We start from the raw sequence: 16,894 nt of genomic DNA, 5'->3' as shown, positions 1-16,894 counted from the left end.
CCGCATTAAGGCGTGACGTGAGCGTTGGACGCGAGCGTAGTAGCCCTATATAGACCCATGAATTTATATAGGGAGTATGGACGAGTGTAAATACATACATATATTATAGAGTCTAGGAGGCTCGATATTTTATGAGATAAAAGTTTTATCGCTTGCGGCATGCATTCGATTTTTCCTTAGAAATTAATTTGGGGAAACATAAATAATTTATTTATTATTTTATTTTTGTCCACTCACTCTAACGTTATTAAATGTTTTCCCCTGGGCCCTTCGTTTTAAATTGCCCAGTCTGCAGAGTTCGGGTTGGATCTAGTAGGAGGCGAGGCATAGTCACCCGCATTTCTGCCAGTTTTCGTCAGTAGGTTACCTGTTCAACCTACTCGTGTTTTTTTGCTTCCGCTTGTGTTTAGTAGCTCTGAATACTTTGGGATTATTGTATATTATGTGTAGAATTTCTGAAGGATAATTATGTGATGTTCGGAAGTGTTGAATTAAGAGTGTAATATGAAATTTTCGAGTTAGGGTTGTCCATCTGCAAGGGAGATTTTCTTAATCTTTTCAGTAAATTTTCCTTGGAGGTGGTCCCCGCACGACTTACTCCGGGTTTCAGGGTGAAATTCGGGGTGGGTCGTGTCAGCCTTGACCTGCCTAGACCCGCCTTAACCCATTAAGGGGCTGCCTTGAACCGTCTTGGGTCGCCTTGACCCACCTTGGGCCGCCTTGACTCGTTAAGGGGTTGCCTTGAACAGTCTTGGACTGCGTTGACCCGCCTTGACCTGGCTTGACCCGCTTAGGGGCCGCCTTGACCCCCTGACGGCCTCAAAGGGCCGCTTTGACCCGCCTTGACCTACCAAGGGACCGCCTTAACCCTCTTAGATCCACGTCGAGACCAGCTAGACCCGCTTAGGAGCGCCTAGACTCGCCAAGGGTCTGTCGATACCTGTCTAAGGCCGCCAAGGTGATGCCGAGACCCATTTAGGGCCGTTAAGAGGTCGCCTAGACCTGCTTAGGTATAATACCCGGATAATTTAGAAATAATAAATAAATACTTTATATGAAAAAAAAAATATTAAATTAATTTGGAAAGGTTGAGAAGATTTGAGAAAAGGGAGGAAGAAGAGAATGGCACCGACCTTCTCAGTTATATATTTCACCGACCTCATCTTTTTAGGGGGATTTGGAGAACTCTCTCTTCAGGGAAGGAGAACCACCTTCACGTACTAACCCTCTCCCTCCCTCTCTAGAACTGAAGAATCGTGATTTATTTAAGGGGAGAAAGCTTTAACCTCCTCATTGGGAGCATCGATGGAGCTCGGATCCCTTATCCGTCGTTCGAATGTCCCACAACGTCACATCGGTGGCCAAACCTTTGCCTCGTTGTGGTCTTCGTCTTTCAATGAGAAACTCCGATGACAGAGAATCGAAGGAGAGAAGATAGCAATGTCTTCGATCAGGTTGTTCGGATTTTGGCAACAAAGGCAGCTGGTCTTGGTTTCTCCAAACAATATATGGTGAGTGAGAATCGATTAATTAAGGCTCAAGGAATTGTCTGGCGAGGGTTCAATGTCCTCTGGCGACTTCGTAATTTATGGATTCACATAAATAGAATCCTTGAAGGTAAATTCTGAAGTCTAAATTGAAGTTCTTTGCTATATTTGCTTTATGAAATGAGTTGTATTTCTTGAATTAAATCCGGGTCAGAGTGTTACATTAGGACCCGTGTAAGGACTGTTTACACCTGTTTAGGACAGCCTAGACCCGCCAAAGGACTGTCGAGACCAGCCTAGGGCCGCCGAGACCCGCTTAGGGCTGCCAAGGGGATGCCGAGACCCACTAATGTAAAGACAATGAGAGATAACAAAGAGAATAGAGAATTATTATTTTATTTATTGATAGGTGCCCTTTATATAAAGAATTACATAGTACTTCTCCGATATTGAGAATGAATACATAGCCTGTTTCTATCCTATAAATCTATCATTATATGGAAGTTGAATTTCATATCCTAGTAGCATACAGGGCAAAACACATATTAGAGAGTATTATAGAACAGAAAGTAAATTATTTCTCAATAAATTTTGGTTTTCACGATGTCCCTTAAATCCGAACAAATCATTGTGGGGTAGAATGTGTTAAAGCTAGAAACTTGAGGGGAGGTTGATGTAATTCATTACAAACTATAATTTGACCTCTGATTGCAATTTGAGAAATGACAACCCTAGTGTTCTCCTAGACTCCTAGTTACTAACGTCCGCTTAAAACCCTCTACACTCTTTTCAACACTACATTATCAGCTGCTCAACACACAGCTCCTCTTTCTTCACTCTCAAAAACCCAGAAACCCAAACAAAGCCTTCTTCCCTCTATCACTGCTACACTGACCAAAGCTCAAAACCCAGCTACACAGTAAGCTTCTCTCTCTCTCTCTCTCTCTCTCTCTCTCTGTGCATATATACTTGGCTATGTGTTAAGTTTAAGAAGTGTTTATGTATGTATATGTATTTGTTGTGGTGATGAAACAGTAAAAGCTAAAGCTGAAATGGTTTGATTTGTGAGTTATGTGAAATGGATTGAATTGAAAACATGAAAAGATTAAAACTTTATGTTTTAAGTAGAATCACTAAGGATTGGAACTGTGAAATGGCCCGGTTGGGTGTTTGAATTTTGGTAAAAGATTGAAACTTTATGTAGAATGAGTAAGGAAATGAAAACACATTTCTCAGTAGCCATGTGGTCTGTTGGGACTGACAAAGATTCAATGTTTTTGCTTTTTCAGTGATTTTGTTGGTTTAGTTGTTTTGCGGCTTTTCATCTGATGATTGGTATTGATGTTGTCGATTGGAATTTTTCAGAGTTCCGGTTCTTTGTCTCAAGTTGGAGAATAGGGAAGGTAGAGAGATTGTTTTACACTTTTACTTGTTTCGGGTTTATTGAATGCGATGACTTTTTATGAGAATATGGAACTTGCTCTCTTGTATGGATTATAGAGAAGAGTTGAGATAGTTGGATTACCAATTTACTTACTACAGGTGTTTCTGTCTAGCTTTACTTTGTTTGTTCAACTGGAAGGATATTAATGGCGCATACCATTGCCCAACAGAACAGTGCGGTTGATTTTCGATGTCTACATGCATGTGCAAAAGAAGTTAGCCCCTCTTCTGGCATTGGCAATTTACCAATATCAAGGTTTTTAAGCAAGTATAGTCGTGAATCTCAGTGTTGTTTACGATGGGGAGGAGGTGTTGGTTCCAAAAGTGATATTTATTGTTTACAGAATAGGGGTTTTCAGAGAAGTGTTTGTATTGATAGAGTCCATGAAGTGGAACTGGACGAATGGAGCGTTGATACTGATAGGTTGGGTATTGAGAGGAAATCTGGGGAAGAAATGTATGAGAAGAGGCCTCGTAGGTCTTCACCATTGGATTTAGATGGACGCTTTGTTGGAAATAGTGAGGATAAAAATAATGATGCTCTTCGGAATCTCTGCAGCCGTGGAAAGTTAGTTAATGCATCAAGACTGATTGATATCATGGCACGTCGAAACCAAATACCGGACTTCCCTTCTTGCAGAAACCTAATCCGAGGGCTTGTGAAAATAGATCGAATAGATAAAGCTGCGAAGATTCTAAAGATCATGGTCATGTCTGGTGGGGTACCAGATATTATCACATATAACATGATGGTGGGTGGTTTCTGTAAGAAAGGACAGTTACGATCTGCAATTGATCTTGTTGAAGACATGAGCCTTAGCGGTTGTCCTCCAGATGTGATTACTTACAACACAATAATCCGCGGCATGTTTGCTACTCTAAATTTTGAGCAGGCTATTGCATTTTGGAAGGAGGAACTGAGAAAGGGGTGCCCTCCTTATATAGTTACCTACACTGTTCTCATTGAGCTAATCTGCAGACACTGTGGAATAATGCGGGCTGTGGAGGTTTTGGATGATATGGTAGTAGAGGGATGTTATCCTGATATTGTTACCTACAACTCTCTGGTTAATTTTACTTGTAGACGGAATAAACTTGAAGATACTGCTCTGGTTATCCATAATCTTCTCTCTCTTGGTTTTGATCCTAATGTTGTTACTTACAACACTATTCTCCATTCTCTTTGTGGCCGTGGGTGTTGGGATGAAGCAGATGAAATCTTCACAATCATGAATGAGACTTCTGTATCCCCTACAGTTGTGACTTACAATATATTGATCAACGGTTTGTGCAAATTTGGGATGTTAGAGCGTGCAATCAACTTCTTTACTCAAATGATTTCGCAAAATTGTTCGCCGGATATCATAACATATAACACACTGCTGGGAGCTCTTTGTAGGGAGGGAATGATTGATCAGGCTATCCAGTTGCTTGAACTATTAAGTGGTACCAGTTGTTCACCTGGTCTGATCACTTACAATACTGTTATTGATGGATTGGCTAAGTCGGGGTCTATGGAGAAAGCCATGGGATTGTATGGTCAAATGGTAGAAATTGGTATCATTCCTGATGAAATTACCCATCGTTCTTTGGTTGGTGGGTTTTGCCGGGAAAATCTAGTTGAGGAAGCTGCTGTTATACTGAAGGAGATGCACAAACGAGGTCATCAGGTCCGAACGAGCTCTTTCAAGTATGTGATCCATGGATTATGTAGAAACAATGAAGTGGATGTTGCAATACAAGTTCTAGAAATGATGATATCAGATCAGTGCATGCCAGATGAGGCAATTTATTCAACTATACTTCAAGGTGTAACTGCTGCTGGTATGACAAAAGAGGCTGATCAGTTGCGTCAAAAGCTGATTGAATGGAAAGTTGTACAAGAAGAGACCATGTAAAACTAGACCATGCAAAATTTTGACCTACTCTGGTAGCAGTTTTAGACATGCAATATCCCAACGTTGTTTTCTTGTAATGTTATTGTGAGATGTCATCTCTGCTTGATAATGTCTTTATCGTCCTTCCATTATTGTGATTATTATGTGTTGTTAATCCAAATGATCTTAGTAGTAGGCCAGTAGCAGTTAGTATACTGATATGAATTCTACTTCCGCACCTCTGATTGTTTGATCATATCTTTGTTCATTCACTGCTTTAGTTGGTACTTGGTGGCAGTTGCACAGTAGTTGACAGTACCAGTTTATTGTAACTTTCGATTCGAAGAAGACTATATGATGGTAATGATGGTCTTCTGTATTTCTCGTGCAGATATAGGTCAGTTATTTGCATCAGGAACTGTAATGCTTTGGTGTTGTCATAATGTTCAGTGACTGTTCCTGAAAATCTCAGACTGTTCTTTCGGTCTTGTAACTGAAATTTGCCAAGTGAAAATGGTACCATGAAAAGTAAAAGGAGAGAACAAGTTATTGTCGATGTTGAGAAAGGATATGCAAATGTTCATATCAGTCAATACAGAACTAGAAAACAAAGTTTGGAATCTCTCTGGGTATTGCCAAACCCCTACAAGGCAATTTACTCGTAATTTACAGCCACCAAATTCTTCTCGAGTGGGATATGTGAGTTGTGGTTCATCACTGAAACTCAGCAGGAAGGTTTGAAATGCATTGAAGCTTTGTCAACAAACTCTAGTTCTCAATCTCAGACAGAGTAAGCTCTTTGTACACATCAAGCATGGGAAAGGTCCTGCTCAAGCGTTTAAATGAATCTTCACATATAGCACTTAAACTATAGACAGATTTTGCGAGCTCCATAGCTTCAGCTCGCCATCCTGCAAATCCAATTCCTTCAATCAGCAAAATGTAAGTGGTTTCGTTAGGCCGGCAACCCTTTTCAACCATTGCTGTGAACACTTCAATGGCATCGACAATCCTCCGAGCCTTGCTCAACCCAAGAAGAACTATATTGTAAGTGATAACTGTCGGCTGAAAACCACCAGCTTCCATATCTACCAACAACCCAATGGCCTCATTTACCATCCCATCTCTGCACAAACACGATATAAGCGAATTGTATGTAATCTCATCAGGCTCAATTCCTTTGCTTACCATGTCTGATACCATTCCCAAAGCTCTTACTCTATCTCCACAGTTCCACAAGGCACTGAACATTGTATTGTAAGAACTCACATTTGGAGGACAACCAACTTCACCCAAGTTCTCGAAGATTTCCAAAGCCTGATCAGCGCTCCCATTCTTGCACAAAGCTGCCAAGACTGTATTGTAGTTCACAATATCTGGCAAGCAACCATCAGATATCATACAATCCAGAAGCTCTATTGCTAAATCCAGCCTCCCTTCTTTGCAGAAACAAGATATCAATGGATCATAACTATATGCATCCGGAGTTAACCCCTTTTCCTTCATGATCTTCAACACATTCATTCCATCCTCAACTTTCCCATCTCGGCACAACGTGCTAATCAAGATGCTATAAGTCACCACATTAGGCTCACAACCTCTTGCACACATATTGGCCACCAGATTCTCTCCTTCCTCCCATTTCCCACGGTTCAAAAGTGCACGCAACAAAATGTTGTATGAAATCACATTCGGCGCACAGCCCTTGGCATCGAAGCACTTAACAAACTCGAAAGCTCTATCCAGCATTCCTTCCCTGCACATTCCCCTAACAATGGCATTATAAGTATACATATCGGGTTTAAGCCCTCTTGACAACATCTCGTCCAAAAGCTTCATAGCTTCATTAATCCCACCATCAAGTATAATAGCTTCTATCAATATTGTATATGTAATCACAGTAGGCTTGCAATTGTCTCTCACTAAACGATCCATAACCTGCAAAGCTAAACCAAGCTTCCCTCTACTACAAAGACTCCCAATCATTATATTATATGTAACAACATCAGGCTTGAACCCCTGACTCTTCATTCTATCAAGAACTTTGTTAGCTGACTCGATCCTATTGGCCTTACAGAACCCACTGATCAAAGCATTGTATGCAAACAAATCAGGCTCCCCATATTGTTCCAAGATTTGCATAACCCGAATAGCCTTTTCGATGTTTCTCGAGTTGAAGAACCCTTTGATGAGCTTGGTGCAGAGAATCACATCAGGCTTGTAGCCCTTGTTGACCATCAGCTCAAGAAAGTAGATTGCTTCATTGTACTGCCCTGCTTTGCAAGACCTGTTGAGGACTTTCATCAAGTGGGTGTCTTTGAAGTCATAGTTTTGCAACTGTGTTGATTTTGGTTCAGCAGAAACTGACACCCTTGTTGGGTTTCTGGAGCTGTTTCTGCCATTTGAGATTGAAGAAGCAGAAGAAGCTCTGCAACTCAAAGCAGTGGGGTGGTGGGAATGGGAAGTGGGTTTGAGTTGGGAGGTAGTGTGGAAGCTATGAGGCAATAACTCGGTGGAAACTATTGCCATTGATGAATGGCAATTGTTCTGCAAGATTGCATGGAGAAAGATGACCAAACTGTGGAAGTTGGTAGTTGAAAGTACTGGGTTGGTGTTCTTGTCACCCCATAAAATCTCAAGTGAAGAAGACTATAGTTGGATTTCAGGACATGTATTCAGGATAGGATAAGGTAGGGCTTCGGGTCGGACTACTTGAAGAAACCAATGAACCGACAAAATATAAAGACAAGATGATGTAAAGAAAGTGGCTCAAAAAAGAGAACATTTCCCATGCAACTTTGCTCTTGTAATTTCACAAATATAACACTTCTTTCAGTCTCGCTTAAAATCAGTAAAAATAGATCTATAGACTTTTGCTAGGTGTACTTAGATTTCATCAATCAATATACATCAAACTTTGGTCACTGTATACATATTGCTTGAATGCTAGAGATGAATCTGTAATCATGTTACATCTCTATTGCAGTTTGTAATTGCACACCAATAAAAGAACATCACAGTTACTGTGGTCAACTCGTAGTTGCAGGGTGGTGCGGGTCTACCTCTGTTGCATAATAGTCGGACGTTTCGACGTAGGCCAGTATAGAATCCCAAGTTGAGGATCTTCCAGGGCATGCGTTGTTCAGCAGGGCTTTCAGGTTTTTGATTTTTAGCTTCTCCCGTAATTCAATGCTACCAGAATCAGGGAATTGCTGATGATGAAGGAAGAAGAGTAACATAAGCATTTGGACAATTTGATCAAAGAGAATTGGTTCGAAGTTAATAGATATGGCAGAATTACTACCTTAATTAACCATAACATGTAAGTAGCAGAATGTGTAGCCTGTGCTTGGTAATCATCAAAACTATCATCTGGAATGATGGAGCAGGACTGCAGGAGATGTAATTCATGATCCATAAAGATACCTAAGTCATTATTCATGCTGGTTTTGTGCTTCCAATCCCCAGGCAGATCAGTATGACCAGTTAAAAAATGCTTTATCCAAAATAAGGATAGGAAGCGCCGATGAAGCCATAAGGCCTAAAAAACCAGTAGAGCCAGTTACTAGAGTTCAACTTACAGCAAATGAAACAAGAACTCGGTTTAAAAAGGGCATTCACCTCTCTTCCTATGTAGCGCTTTATCAACATTTCATCCCAATCCAGCTCCTCCTGCCATGACCCACATTGTAAGGCAAGGAACATAAGAGTAATTTCGGACATAAGACATAGATTGACTGGTAGAACTTTTCTGCTTTATTTTAGACCAAGAGTTTCATCATATTGTGTTTTTTGCCGAGTAATGCTGAAAATGTAATCTCCTATCTTTCGCAGAGAAAGAAGGTGAAAATGGTTAAATATAGAACACCCGAAGATGCCCCTGTTTAGCTAGAGCTAAAAATGTTGAATTTAAGATAGAATATAAAGAGATGATAGGATATTGCATGGGAAGTACAGCAAATCTGAAGTTCTCACAATGAGTGAGAACCATTTAAAAGTTGCATAATTTCTTTTTAAGGTAATGACAAGTTAAAGGTCCAATGGTGTCACTAGTACTTGGTAGCAATAAGAATGGATGCATACTGGCTCGAACACTTGTCAGGTATATAAAAATTGCTTGCATGCAGAATGTGACAATGTCATAAAGTATTATTGCAAATGGAAGAAGATCTATACCTTCCACAGTTGATTTATTGTAATATTATAACTAGAAGATACACTTTCTTGTTTACAGCATCTGTCCTCTAAAATCCTAAGCATTAGCTGCTGCAAAATCATAGAAAGAATGATTAGGAGGGAATAAGAAAAACACTTGAGCCATGGTTACCCTCTATATTTGGATAATTGCCATGGTGTGAGGAAATCTTGATATCATATTGAAACGAAAACAAACACCCACTCTGCGATAGTGGAAGCAACTATGGTCAGCAACGTGCAAGCCAGCCCACTTTTTAGATCTCTGTAATTCATGTAGAGACTACAAGAAATTCACCAAGGACCATAATAAATACAGGAAGGTAACTTGAGAACTGCCCGTCGAATGCAAGAGGATTAAGAAAATATGTCTAACCTGCTCTGTTGTCATGTAAGACACCAACCAGCAACGATGATACCATGCACGGTAATTCATTTTTGACCTCTGTAAAGAAAGATTTTGAGTCATAACAAAGAATCCACAACAAGGAACTTGTCATCTAAACAGCTAATGATATCATGGTATGCGTAGAGTGCCATATGAAACTTTTAATGCTATAATTTTCAAGAGACTCAAACTTCTATTAACGGATTTAACATATATTTCCATAATGCATTGTAAAGGAACCTCATTGAAACTTTTAACTGAGAAAATCAAATTCAGAGGCACTGAGCATCATGAAGGAGTGAATCACATTTATTATCAGGTAGTAGCTACAGTAAATGGTGTGAAATATGTTGTTTTCTCTAGGCAAGAAACAAAGAAAATGGCAAACAAACAACATCTGTGGAGACAAATTTTGACTTCAAAGTTTAATAAACCTTTGCAAATTAAAAGTACGGAATTCCTCAATTGTATATAAACCTCGGCTATTTTCTCCACCAGCTCAGACTCTTTGGTGACAATCTCTTGCAAAGTTGAAAACTTTCCAGCAATTAACTTGATGACCCATCGCCTGCCAATGATTAATATGCCCATAAATTTGACCATAGCACATTCCCATGGAAGAAAAAAAATAATGTATAACCATAATAAGGGACTTGCTTAACACCAAATCTGAACACTCTTAAGTAAGAAATTATAACTATCATACTGGTAAACACGTGTGTTGAATAAAGTAATGCAGCTAGTTGAAAACAAAAGATCTGCCCTACATATCTTCTTCAAGTCAATAAGGTGATTGCAGTGGCGGTAGCCATAATGCATAACCACCCATACTGGTGAATCTTTTGATTGCATATAAAATAGACGTTGTCAAACATATTACCTGTGGCACCACGCATGCTCAGATTTAGGTGCATATGAAAGAACAAGTGCTGAGAATAGAAGTTCATCCAATAACATTGAGAACTCTTGCTTCTTCAACAACACCATCTTCCTGTGTCACATGTACAATAATCACTCTCTTGCCAACAGTGATAACATAATCTGAAGTGAAGTACAAACAGAGAAAAAAGACTGGAGACCAATTATGTAAAGGGGGAAGTACCTGGAATTCCAAGCAGTGCCATAATCAGAACTCACTAACAAAACAGCCCTGCTTTGCTTCATGACTTCACCTTCAATACTGTCATCCAAAGATACAGAACTCTCAACCCCGGACACATCAAATGCACTATAAAGTCCCTTATATTGTTGAATTGCTGCCATCATCGCGCGCTTAGCTTCCTTATACAATGGAATAAGAACATCCGTCGAGATTCCCAACTTATGCTCCCTATTCCAAAACACCGCAGTCCCATCTTTCAAGCACACCACATTACTAACACTACCAGATGATGAGGGCGCCTCTTCACTCAAGTTGACAAACTGGGATGGATGAACAAATCCAACCTCATCACTGGGTTCAAGTGCAAAACAAACAAAACCATAAGCCACTTCATAACAACCAAACACTCCAAAAGCATCAATCACAAAACCCTAAACCCTAAACTCTACACAAATCATAATGCACCCAACTGAGCTAAACCAACGAGGCACAATTGGTATAGAAGTAATATAACCCATTATAGCCCACAGTAATCAAGTATAGAATGAGCTCAAAGATTGAAACTTTTTCACTATATCAACCCAAAATCAGTAAACCCTAATCTTAAAAGCTCTTCTGGGTAGTATTTGAGATTTACATAGTATGTGAGGAAACATAGAAGCACAAAGCTACAAACTTTGATTCTATTTTTTTATGTACTAAAAGGTTGGGTCACTTACATTGCAGAATCGGACTCCAAAATTTTCTCAAATCGCCTGAGAAGGTCGCCGGCGTTGGCTTCTCCGATCATTGTGGCCGGAAAATCGCCGGAGAAAGTTTTATGCTTCAAGCATAAGAGAGCAGTCATTCCACAGAATGTGAAGCGATGCCTTAATATACTCTCTAATCAGGGACAAAATGGTAATTTGGAGTGAGCCAGCTCGAGTGTTGAAGACTTTCCATTTGTTGCAATGAGAATCTTATCACGCATTTAGCCTCAAGAATTTGACAATAACGAACACTACGACTATACGTTTTGTTTTTCTTTGGTTTAAACCTAACACTGTTCTCTCATGCCTAGTGTTTGAGTCGTATCTCCTATCAATATTTGTGGTTAACAGGTTTGAGAGATTCTTGAGTTAAGTTATTGTGATGATATTCCGTGCTGCACTCTCCTGGACTATTATCTGAATTTTTACTAACTAGGTGTGTTACAAACTCATTAAAATAAACGAGTTGACTTGTTATCCTATTTTAAGATAAACATTAATCTCGCATCTAAACAACAAGCGTGAGACACATATATGTATACTCATGTATGGATCTTCTACATGGGATTTACAAATCGCACGATCTAACGCAAGACAACTAATGTAGTATAGTCAAAGCCTAACTTTGGTGATATAACAGAAATCAAACTTAAATCGTGATTCTATCACAAGCATGAGCATATATAAGATTTACGGATCACACATTGTTACGCAAGACTACTAATATGATAGAGTTTGAACCTATTCATTAATACAATAAAAATCAAACCTAAATCGTGACTCGATCACAAGCACGCTCGTACTAACCGAACCAACCTCACGTTTGTATGTAATTCTCTTTTTGATTCTCTTTTTCAATTTTCATGATTTCTAAAAAAGAAAAACAAAAAAAATTGAGCTGAAATACAAACCTTCTCTTTCTCTCCTCTCTTCTCTCTCTTTTCTTTCTTCTTGAGCTAAAAGTGCATCGATCGCTGAAGAAAATCTCTCAATCTCTCTCTCTCTCTCTCTCTCTCTCTCTCTCTCTCTCATTTTCTCTCTCTTCAATTCCCCGAAGATCTGGTTTCGTCTTCCACTTCGAATCTCCGCATTGAAATCTCTGCACAATTTTTTCTATCAGAAGAAGAAAAACCGCAAGCGAAGCTCGAATTGCGAATCTAGGGTTCGGGATTTGATCTGTTGTATGTGTTTTTCCGATGAGTATGGAAATCGTTGCCGGAGATGTTGCGGCGTTCGACGCCGAGCTGTTGCAGCTCAATGAGGTGTCGCCGCTCGCCCTCAAGGCGAATCCGAGCTTCGTCGAGTCGCTCTTCGAGCAGTGGCTTTCTCTTCCCGAGACTAATCGCCTGGTACTAGTTTCTGAAAGCAATTTTCAAATTCGCAATGTATTGGATTGTGCTATGCATCTGAATTTCGGTAGCTTAGTTTGTTTTCGATTCGAATAATGCAATTTGTGTTTGAAATGCATGTAATTTGAATGGTAATGGTGTTGAATTTGTGGTAGTGTAGAGTAGTTTGGCTAGGGATGATGTTGGATTTGTTCTGAAACTGTGTGTTATATGAAAAAGGAAAGCAGAATTGAGCTAATTAGAGCACATTGTTGTTGCGGAAAGAAACTATGGAATTTAGTTAGTTATGTTGTTAGTTTATTATGAATGCTGCGAAATCGGTGTTCTTGAGCTCTAATTAGGCCTAACAATCAGATAGACATGCTACGGCATTTTGTGGTTGCGGAGAGAAAAGATGGAATTTGTTAGTGAGAATGTTGTTAGTTTAATACGAGTGCTGGGAAAACGGTGTTCTTGAGTTGTAATTAGGCCTGGGAAATGCTACTCCTGTCTAGGCGATCGGAATTTTTTTAAAAATTTTTTCGTTATAATGAGGATAGACATTCTACAGCATTTGTTGTGCTATTTCATTTTGTTTCTTGCTTTTAATGCTTATTGATTTCGATGTTTTGTGACTGTATGGGTGCAGGTGACACAGTTGCTCAATGAAGCAAAGGCAGGTGCACCGTTGAATGTCCATGGAAGCTCTTCTAGTCCGCATTCCTCTTCCAACAATGCTTTGCCGTCCATGTTTCCAGCTGGCAGTGCGCCTCCACTGTCACCAAGAAGTTCAACTGGCTCCCCACGCGTAATGAAACAGAGGGTTGGTCCTTCTCATTTAGGGTCTCCCCTGAAAGTAGTTAGTGAGCCGGTTAAAGAGTTGATACCTCAGGTATGACTGGTCTTGAAACTTTCTGGAATGTGATGGCTGTTTTTTGCAATATATTTTTTTAAGTGTTGTGGACTTCAATTGAGCTTTACCTGATTAAAAGTTTTTGTAGGAAATTACTTTTGACATGGTTCTTGTACCACTTGCAGTTTTATTTTCTAAATGGTCGTCCACCTCCAAGTGAAATAAAAGAACAATGTTTACTGAGAATTGATCAGTTTTTCTATGGCCATGCAGATGGGCTCCAGATGAATGGTGAGATATACTTATGATATGCTTTCTGTAGGATATACTAGAACTGAGATTTAACTGATTCTGTGGTATATATATACTAGAACTGAGATTTGACTGACTCTCTGGTATATCAGACTTCAAGTCAGTTGCTAAGGACATCTGCAAGCTCCCTTCATTCTTCTCTACATCATTATTCAGAAAGATTGATATTAATAGCACTGGATTTGTAACAAGGTATCATTCACTTTTCCTCTCTTGCAAGTGAACAAGAGTTTCAATGTGTGCCTCCCCCATCACAATTTATGTTCTTACTGCGGTTTATCATCTGGCCATAACCATTTTCCGAGTTTCTCTATTGATTGCTACTTTGATTGCTCTGTTTCAATAGACTACCTTTGCAACCTGGGAAAGGCTTGAGAGGTCTCAAGTCTTGACACAACAAACCACATTTTTCTTTTTTATCTCAAGTGTATAGACAGTCTCCTCAGTGAAGTTGATCGGGGAGAAATGACTCAAATAGCTGTACCCATGTTGTTGTAACATTATATAAAGCTAGTATTTTGTCTGAGAACATTTTGGTGTCATTTAGTTCTTTTACATCTTAACTAATAGGATTAGCTCGGGTAATGAAATGTGTGACTGTGGGCCATTCTCCAGTCATCTATTTTCTTTCATTGGTTATTTGGAAAAGAGAGAGTGCATCATTTATTTATTTTCAATTTTTGCAATTCACTCTTTCATGAGGACAATATCTTACCCCAGGTTTTAAAGTGGGACCATAACTACGGTAGGTTTTTCTTGGTGTTAAAGTTTGAGTATTGTATCCTTTGCAAATCTTTCTCTTACTTTGAAATACTTTGCTTTTCAGGGACTTATTTGTTGATTATTGGGTCAATGGCAACATGTTGACTATGGATGTAGCTACTCAAATATATTCCATTTTAAAGCAACCAGATCTCAAGTACCTAACTCAGGTATTGTTTTTGTTTTATATTTCTTCCTTTAATCAGATATGATGTATATTGGTGTTGACGTTGCATGAACTAGTGTCTAATTTGCACTCTTTTTTGATAACAGGATGACTTTAAACCTGTCCTTCGAGAACTTTTGGCAACTCATCCAGGACTGGAGTTCTTACAGAGCACACCCGAGTTTCAGGAAAGATATGGTTTGTTCTCAACCAATTAATTTAACTGTTAATTCATGGCATCATATCAGTTTAAAAGGATCTACAGTCTTTCTCTCTGTCTCTCATACACATGTTTACTCCGGTCATTGATTATATTCCTTCAGTATGATTCACACTTTAACTTGAGATATATTGCAATGGACCAGCTGAAACTGTAATATACAGAATCTTTTACTACATAAATAGATCTGGGAACGGCCATCTTACCCTCAGGGAGCTGAAACGTGGAAACTTAATTGATGCAATGCAACATGCAGACGAAGAAGAGGACATCAACAAAGTATTGAGGTAGAGATTTCAAATACAGACATAATTTGTACTTTTTCACGTGGTTATATATAACAATAATAATAATAATGTGAAAACTCCTTTTTCTTTCTTGTATGAACTGTTACAGGTACTTCTCTTATGAGCATTTTTATGTCATATACTGCAAGTTTTGGGAGCTGGATACAGATCATGACTTCTTGATCGATAAAGAAAACCTGATCAGATATGGTAACCATGCACTTACCTATCGGATAGTCGATAGAATATTTTCTCAGGTTTGTGCTGTATAGGTTTAGACAAGAAGAATTTCTCTTTGACTAAATTTTTTTTATCAGTCTAGGTTATTTATTTATGATTTAATTCCTCAGGTGGCAAGGAAGTTCACTAGTAAGGTTGAGGGGAAAATGGGGTATCAAGATTTTGTCTACTTCATTCTGTCAGAGGAGGACAAATCTTCTGAGCCTAGTCTTGAGTTCTGGTAAACTTGTACCTCTTTATCTCTTGTCATTAGTTTGTTTGCTTCACTAGACCTTTGCACTTGACTCTGATTCATGGGTGATGCCTCAAAATACATCTGAGTGCAACATGGGTGTTCTGTAATCATTGTTTTCATCTATTCTTTCGAAATTCACTTATGTCTTTTTATCTCTGTGGAGTTAATGTTATGGGCAGTGTAGTAACTGAGAGTCTCTGACACTACTTCTTTTCTTAGGTTCAAGTGCATAGACTTGGATGGAAACGGAATTTTGACACGGAATGAATTGCAATTCTTTTATGAAGAGCAATTGCATAGAATGGAGTGCATGGCTCAAGAACCTGTTCTCTTTGAAGATATATTGTGTCAGATCATTGACATGATTTACCCAGAGGTTTGACTTTTCATCTGTTCTGCTTTTATACAAAATGGTCTTTTCCTTCTGTAGTTTTCTTAGTTGGTGATTGTGTCGCCGCATGCTGCCACACAACATCAAAAGAACAAGAGTCCTTTAAGGTTTTTTTGTGTCATGGAAGTTGTATAGAGTTCCTGCTTCATGAAAGTAGCACAAGAAAATGAACTTCTGGGCAGTCTATGTAACTTTTTCTTGACACACTAGTTAAGATATGGTTATTGGGTGGTTGACTTGCACTTTATCCTTGCAGAATGAGAGCTATATCACACTTCGTGACCTGAAAGGTTGTAAGCTTTCAGGAAGCGTTTTTAATATTCTTTTCAACCTAAACAAGTTCATGGCCTTCGAAACTCGTGATCCATTTCTCATTCGTCAGGTATGTAAAGCTAGTGAAGCATTTTATGGTATGAAATTTCTAGATCACTATTTGGCATTACGAAAGTGGATTGCATTGCTATTACTCTTTGACAGCTTTGCTGGTATCAATGTATACAGGAACGTGAGAATCCAACCTTGACAGAGTGGGATCGGTTTGCACATAGAGAATATATCAGGCTCTCAATGGAAGAAGATGTTGAAGATGCTTCCAATGGAAGTGCAGAAGTTTGGGATGAATCACTTGAGGCCCCCTTTTAAGTTATCACTTGTTTTAGGTTTCATTTTTACAGAAGTTTAGATGCTTTCTTTTGTAAAATTGGTTAGTGGAGTTAGACTTTCTTCATGAAACAATGAATTGAACTTCACTACTACATAACTTATATCCACTCTATTTGCAGAAGTTTGATGCTTAATTTGTAAAAGTGGTTAGTGGAATTAGACTTTCTTCATGAAACAATGAATTGAACTTTCACTTC

At 39.0% G+C, this 16,894-nt stretch overlaps 5 protein-coding genes across 5 annotated transcripts; 3 read left to right on the top strand and 2 right to left on the bottom strand.

Moving 5' to 3' along the window:
- The first annotated feature begins 1,409 nt into the window (after positions 1-1,409).
- On the top strand, positions 1,410-3,158 carry LOC101294579. Its single transcript, XM_004304726.1, has 4 exons — positions 1,410-1,617; positions 2,295-2,406; positions 2,853-2,890; positions 3,030-3,158. Exons 1-4 carry the CDS (start codon positions 1,410-1,412, stop codon positions 3,041-3,043), a joined length of 372 nt encoding a protein of 123 aa, XP_004304774.1. The 3' UTR covers positions 3,044-3,158.
- LOC101294284 (pentatricopeptide repeat-containing protein At1g08610-like) lies at positions 3,077-4,958 on the top strand. Its single transcript, XM_004304725.1, has one exon. It carries the CDS (start codon positions 3,077-3,079, stop codon positions 4,826-4,828), a length of 1,752 nt encoding a protein of 583 aa, XP_004304773.1. The 3' UTR covers positions 4,829-4,958.
- Positions 4,959-5,575: 617 nt separating this feature from the next.
- On the bottom strand, positions 5,576-7,336 carry LOC101293994 (pentatricopeptide repeat-containing protein At3g04760, chloroplastic-like). The gene has a single exon (XM_004304724.1). The coding sequence runs from the start codon at positions 7,334-7,336 to the stop codon at positions 5,576-5,578; it is 1,761 nt and encodes a 586-aa protein (XP_004304772.1).
- A 258-nt stretch (positions 7,337-7,594) lies between these two features.
- LOC101293702 (protein prenyltransferase alpha subunit repeat-containing protein 1-like) lies at positions 7,595-11,338 on the bottom strand. Its single transcript, XM_004304723.1, has 10 exons — positions 11,211-11,338; positions 10,492-10,842; positions 10,270-10,380; positions 9,867-9,957; positions 9,378-9,446; positions 9,207-9,284; positions 8,984-9,073; positions 8,429-8,479; positions 8,112-8,348; positions 7,595-8,019 (listed from the first exon to the last, which is right to left on the bottom strand). The coding sequence occupies exons 1-10, from the start codon at positions 11,336-11,338 to the stop codon at positions 7,837-7,839; spliced, it is 1,389 nt and encodes a 462-aa protein (XP_004304771.1). The 3' UTR covers positions 7,595-7,836.
- Positions 11,339-12,250: 912 nt separating this feature from the next.
- Positions 12,251-16,894, top strand: LOC101292613 (serine/threonine-protein phosphatase 2A regulatory subunit B'' subunit alpha-like). Its single transcript, XM_004302045.1, has 12 exons — positions 12,251-12,589; positions 13,218-13,460; positions 13,607-13,712; positions 13,826-13,925; positions 14,560-14,665; positions 14,769-14,859; positions 15,027-15,168; positions 15,278-15,425; positions 15,519-15,628; positions 15,863-16,019; positions 16,291-16,416; positions 16,536-16,894. Exons 1-12 carry the CDS (start codon positions 12,437-12,439, stop codon positions 16,674-16,676), a joined length of 1,623 nt encoding a protein of 540 aa, XP_004302093.1. The 5' UTR covers positions 12,251-12,436; the 3' UTR covers positions 16,677-16,894.

This window comes from Fragaria vesca, linkage group LG6, assembly GCF_000184155.1.
Source record: "Fragaria vesca subsp. vesca linkage group LG6, FraVesHawaii_1.0, whole genome shotgun sequence".
NCBI classification, from domain to species: domain Eukaryota; kingdom Viridiplantae; phylum Streptophyta; class Magnoliopsida; order Rosales; family Rosaceae; genus Fragaria; species Fragaria vesca.
The sequence above is the reverse complement of the archived record's forward strand: the minus strand, read 5'-3'. Positions and strand labels throughout refer to the sequence as shown.

What these genes read in the sequence shown, in the direction of transcription:
- LOC101294579 (XM_004304726.1), top strand. Translation starts at nt 1,410, where the DNA reads ATGACAGAGAATCGAAGGAGAGAAGATAGCAATGTCTTCGATCAGGTT. An exon ending in CATAAATAGAATCCTTGAAG is followed by an intron (nt 1,618 to 2,294) that starts GTAAATTCTGAA and finishes CTACATTATCAG; the next exon opens with CTGCTCAACACACAGCTCCT. An exon ending in GCTCAAAACCCAGCTACACA is followed by an intron (nt 2,407 to 2,852) that starts GTAAGCTTCTCT and finishes GGAATTTTTCAG; the next exon opens with AGTTCCGGTTCTTTGTCTCA.
- LOC101294284 (XM_004304725.1), top strand. Translation starts at nt 3,077, where the DNA reads ATGGCGCATACCATTGCCCAACAGAACAGTGCGGTTGATTTTCGATGT.
- LOC101293994 (XM_004304724.1), bottom strand. Translation starts at nt 7,336, where the DNA reads ATGGCAATAGTTTCCACCGAGTTATTGCCTCATAGCTTCCACACTACC.
- LOC101293702 (XM_004304723.1), bottom strand. Translation starts at nt 11,338, where the DNA reads ATGACTGCTCTCTTATGCTTGAAGCATAAAACTTTCTCCGGCGATTTT. An exon ending in TTGGAGTCCGATTCTGCAAT is followed by an intron (nt 10,843 to 11,210) that starts GTAAGTGACCCA and finishes ACTTGAACCCAG; the next exon opens with TGATGAGGTTGGATTTGTTC. An exon ending in AGCGCTACATAGGAAGAGAG is followed by an intron (nt 8,349 to 8,428) that starts GTGAATGCCCTT and finishes CTGGTTTTTTAG; the next exon opens with GCCTTATGGCTTCATCGGCG.
- LOC101292613 (XM_004302045.1), top strand. Translation starts at nt 12,437, where the DNA reads ATGAGTATGGAAATCGTTGCCGGAGATGTTGCGGCGTTCGACGCCGAG. An exon ending in GACATCAACAAAGTATTGAG is followed by an intron (nt 15,169 to 15,277) that starts GTAGAGATTTCA and finishes GAACTGTTACAG; the next exon opens with GTACTTCTCTTATGAGCATT. An exon ending in TCGATAGAATATTTTCTCAG is followed by an intron (nt 15,426 to 15,518) that starts GTTTGTGCTGTA and finishes TTAATTCCTCAG; the next exon opens with GTGGCAAGGAAGTTCACTAG.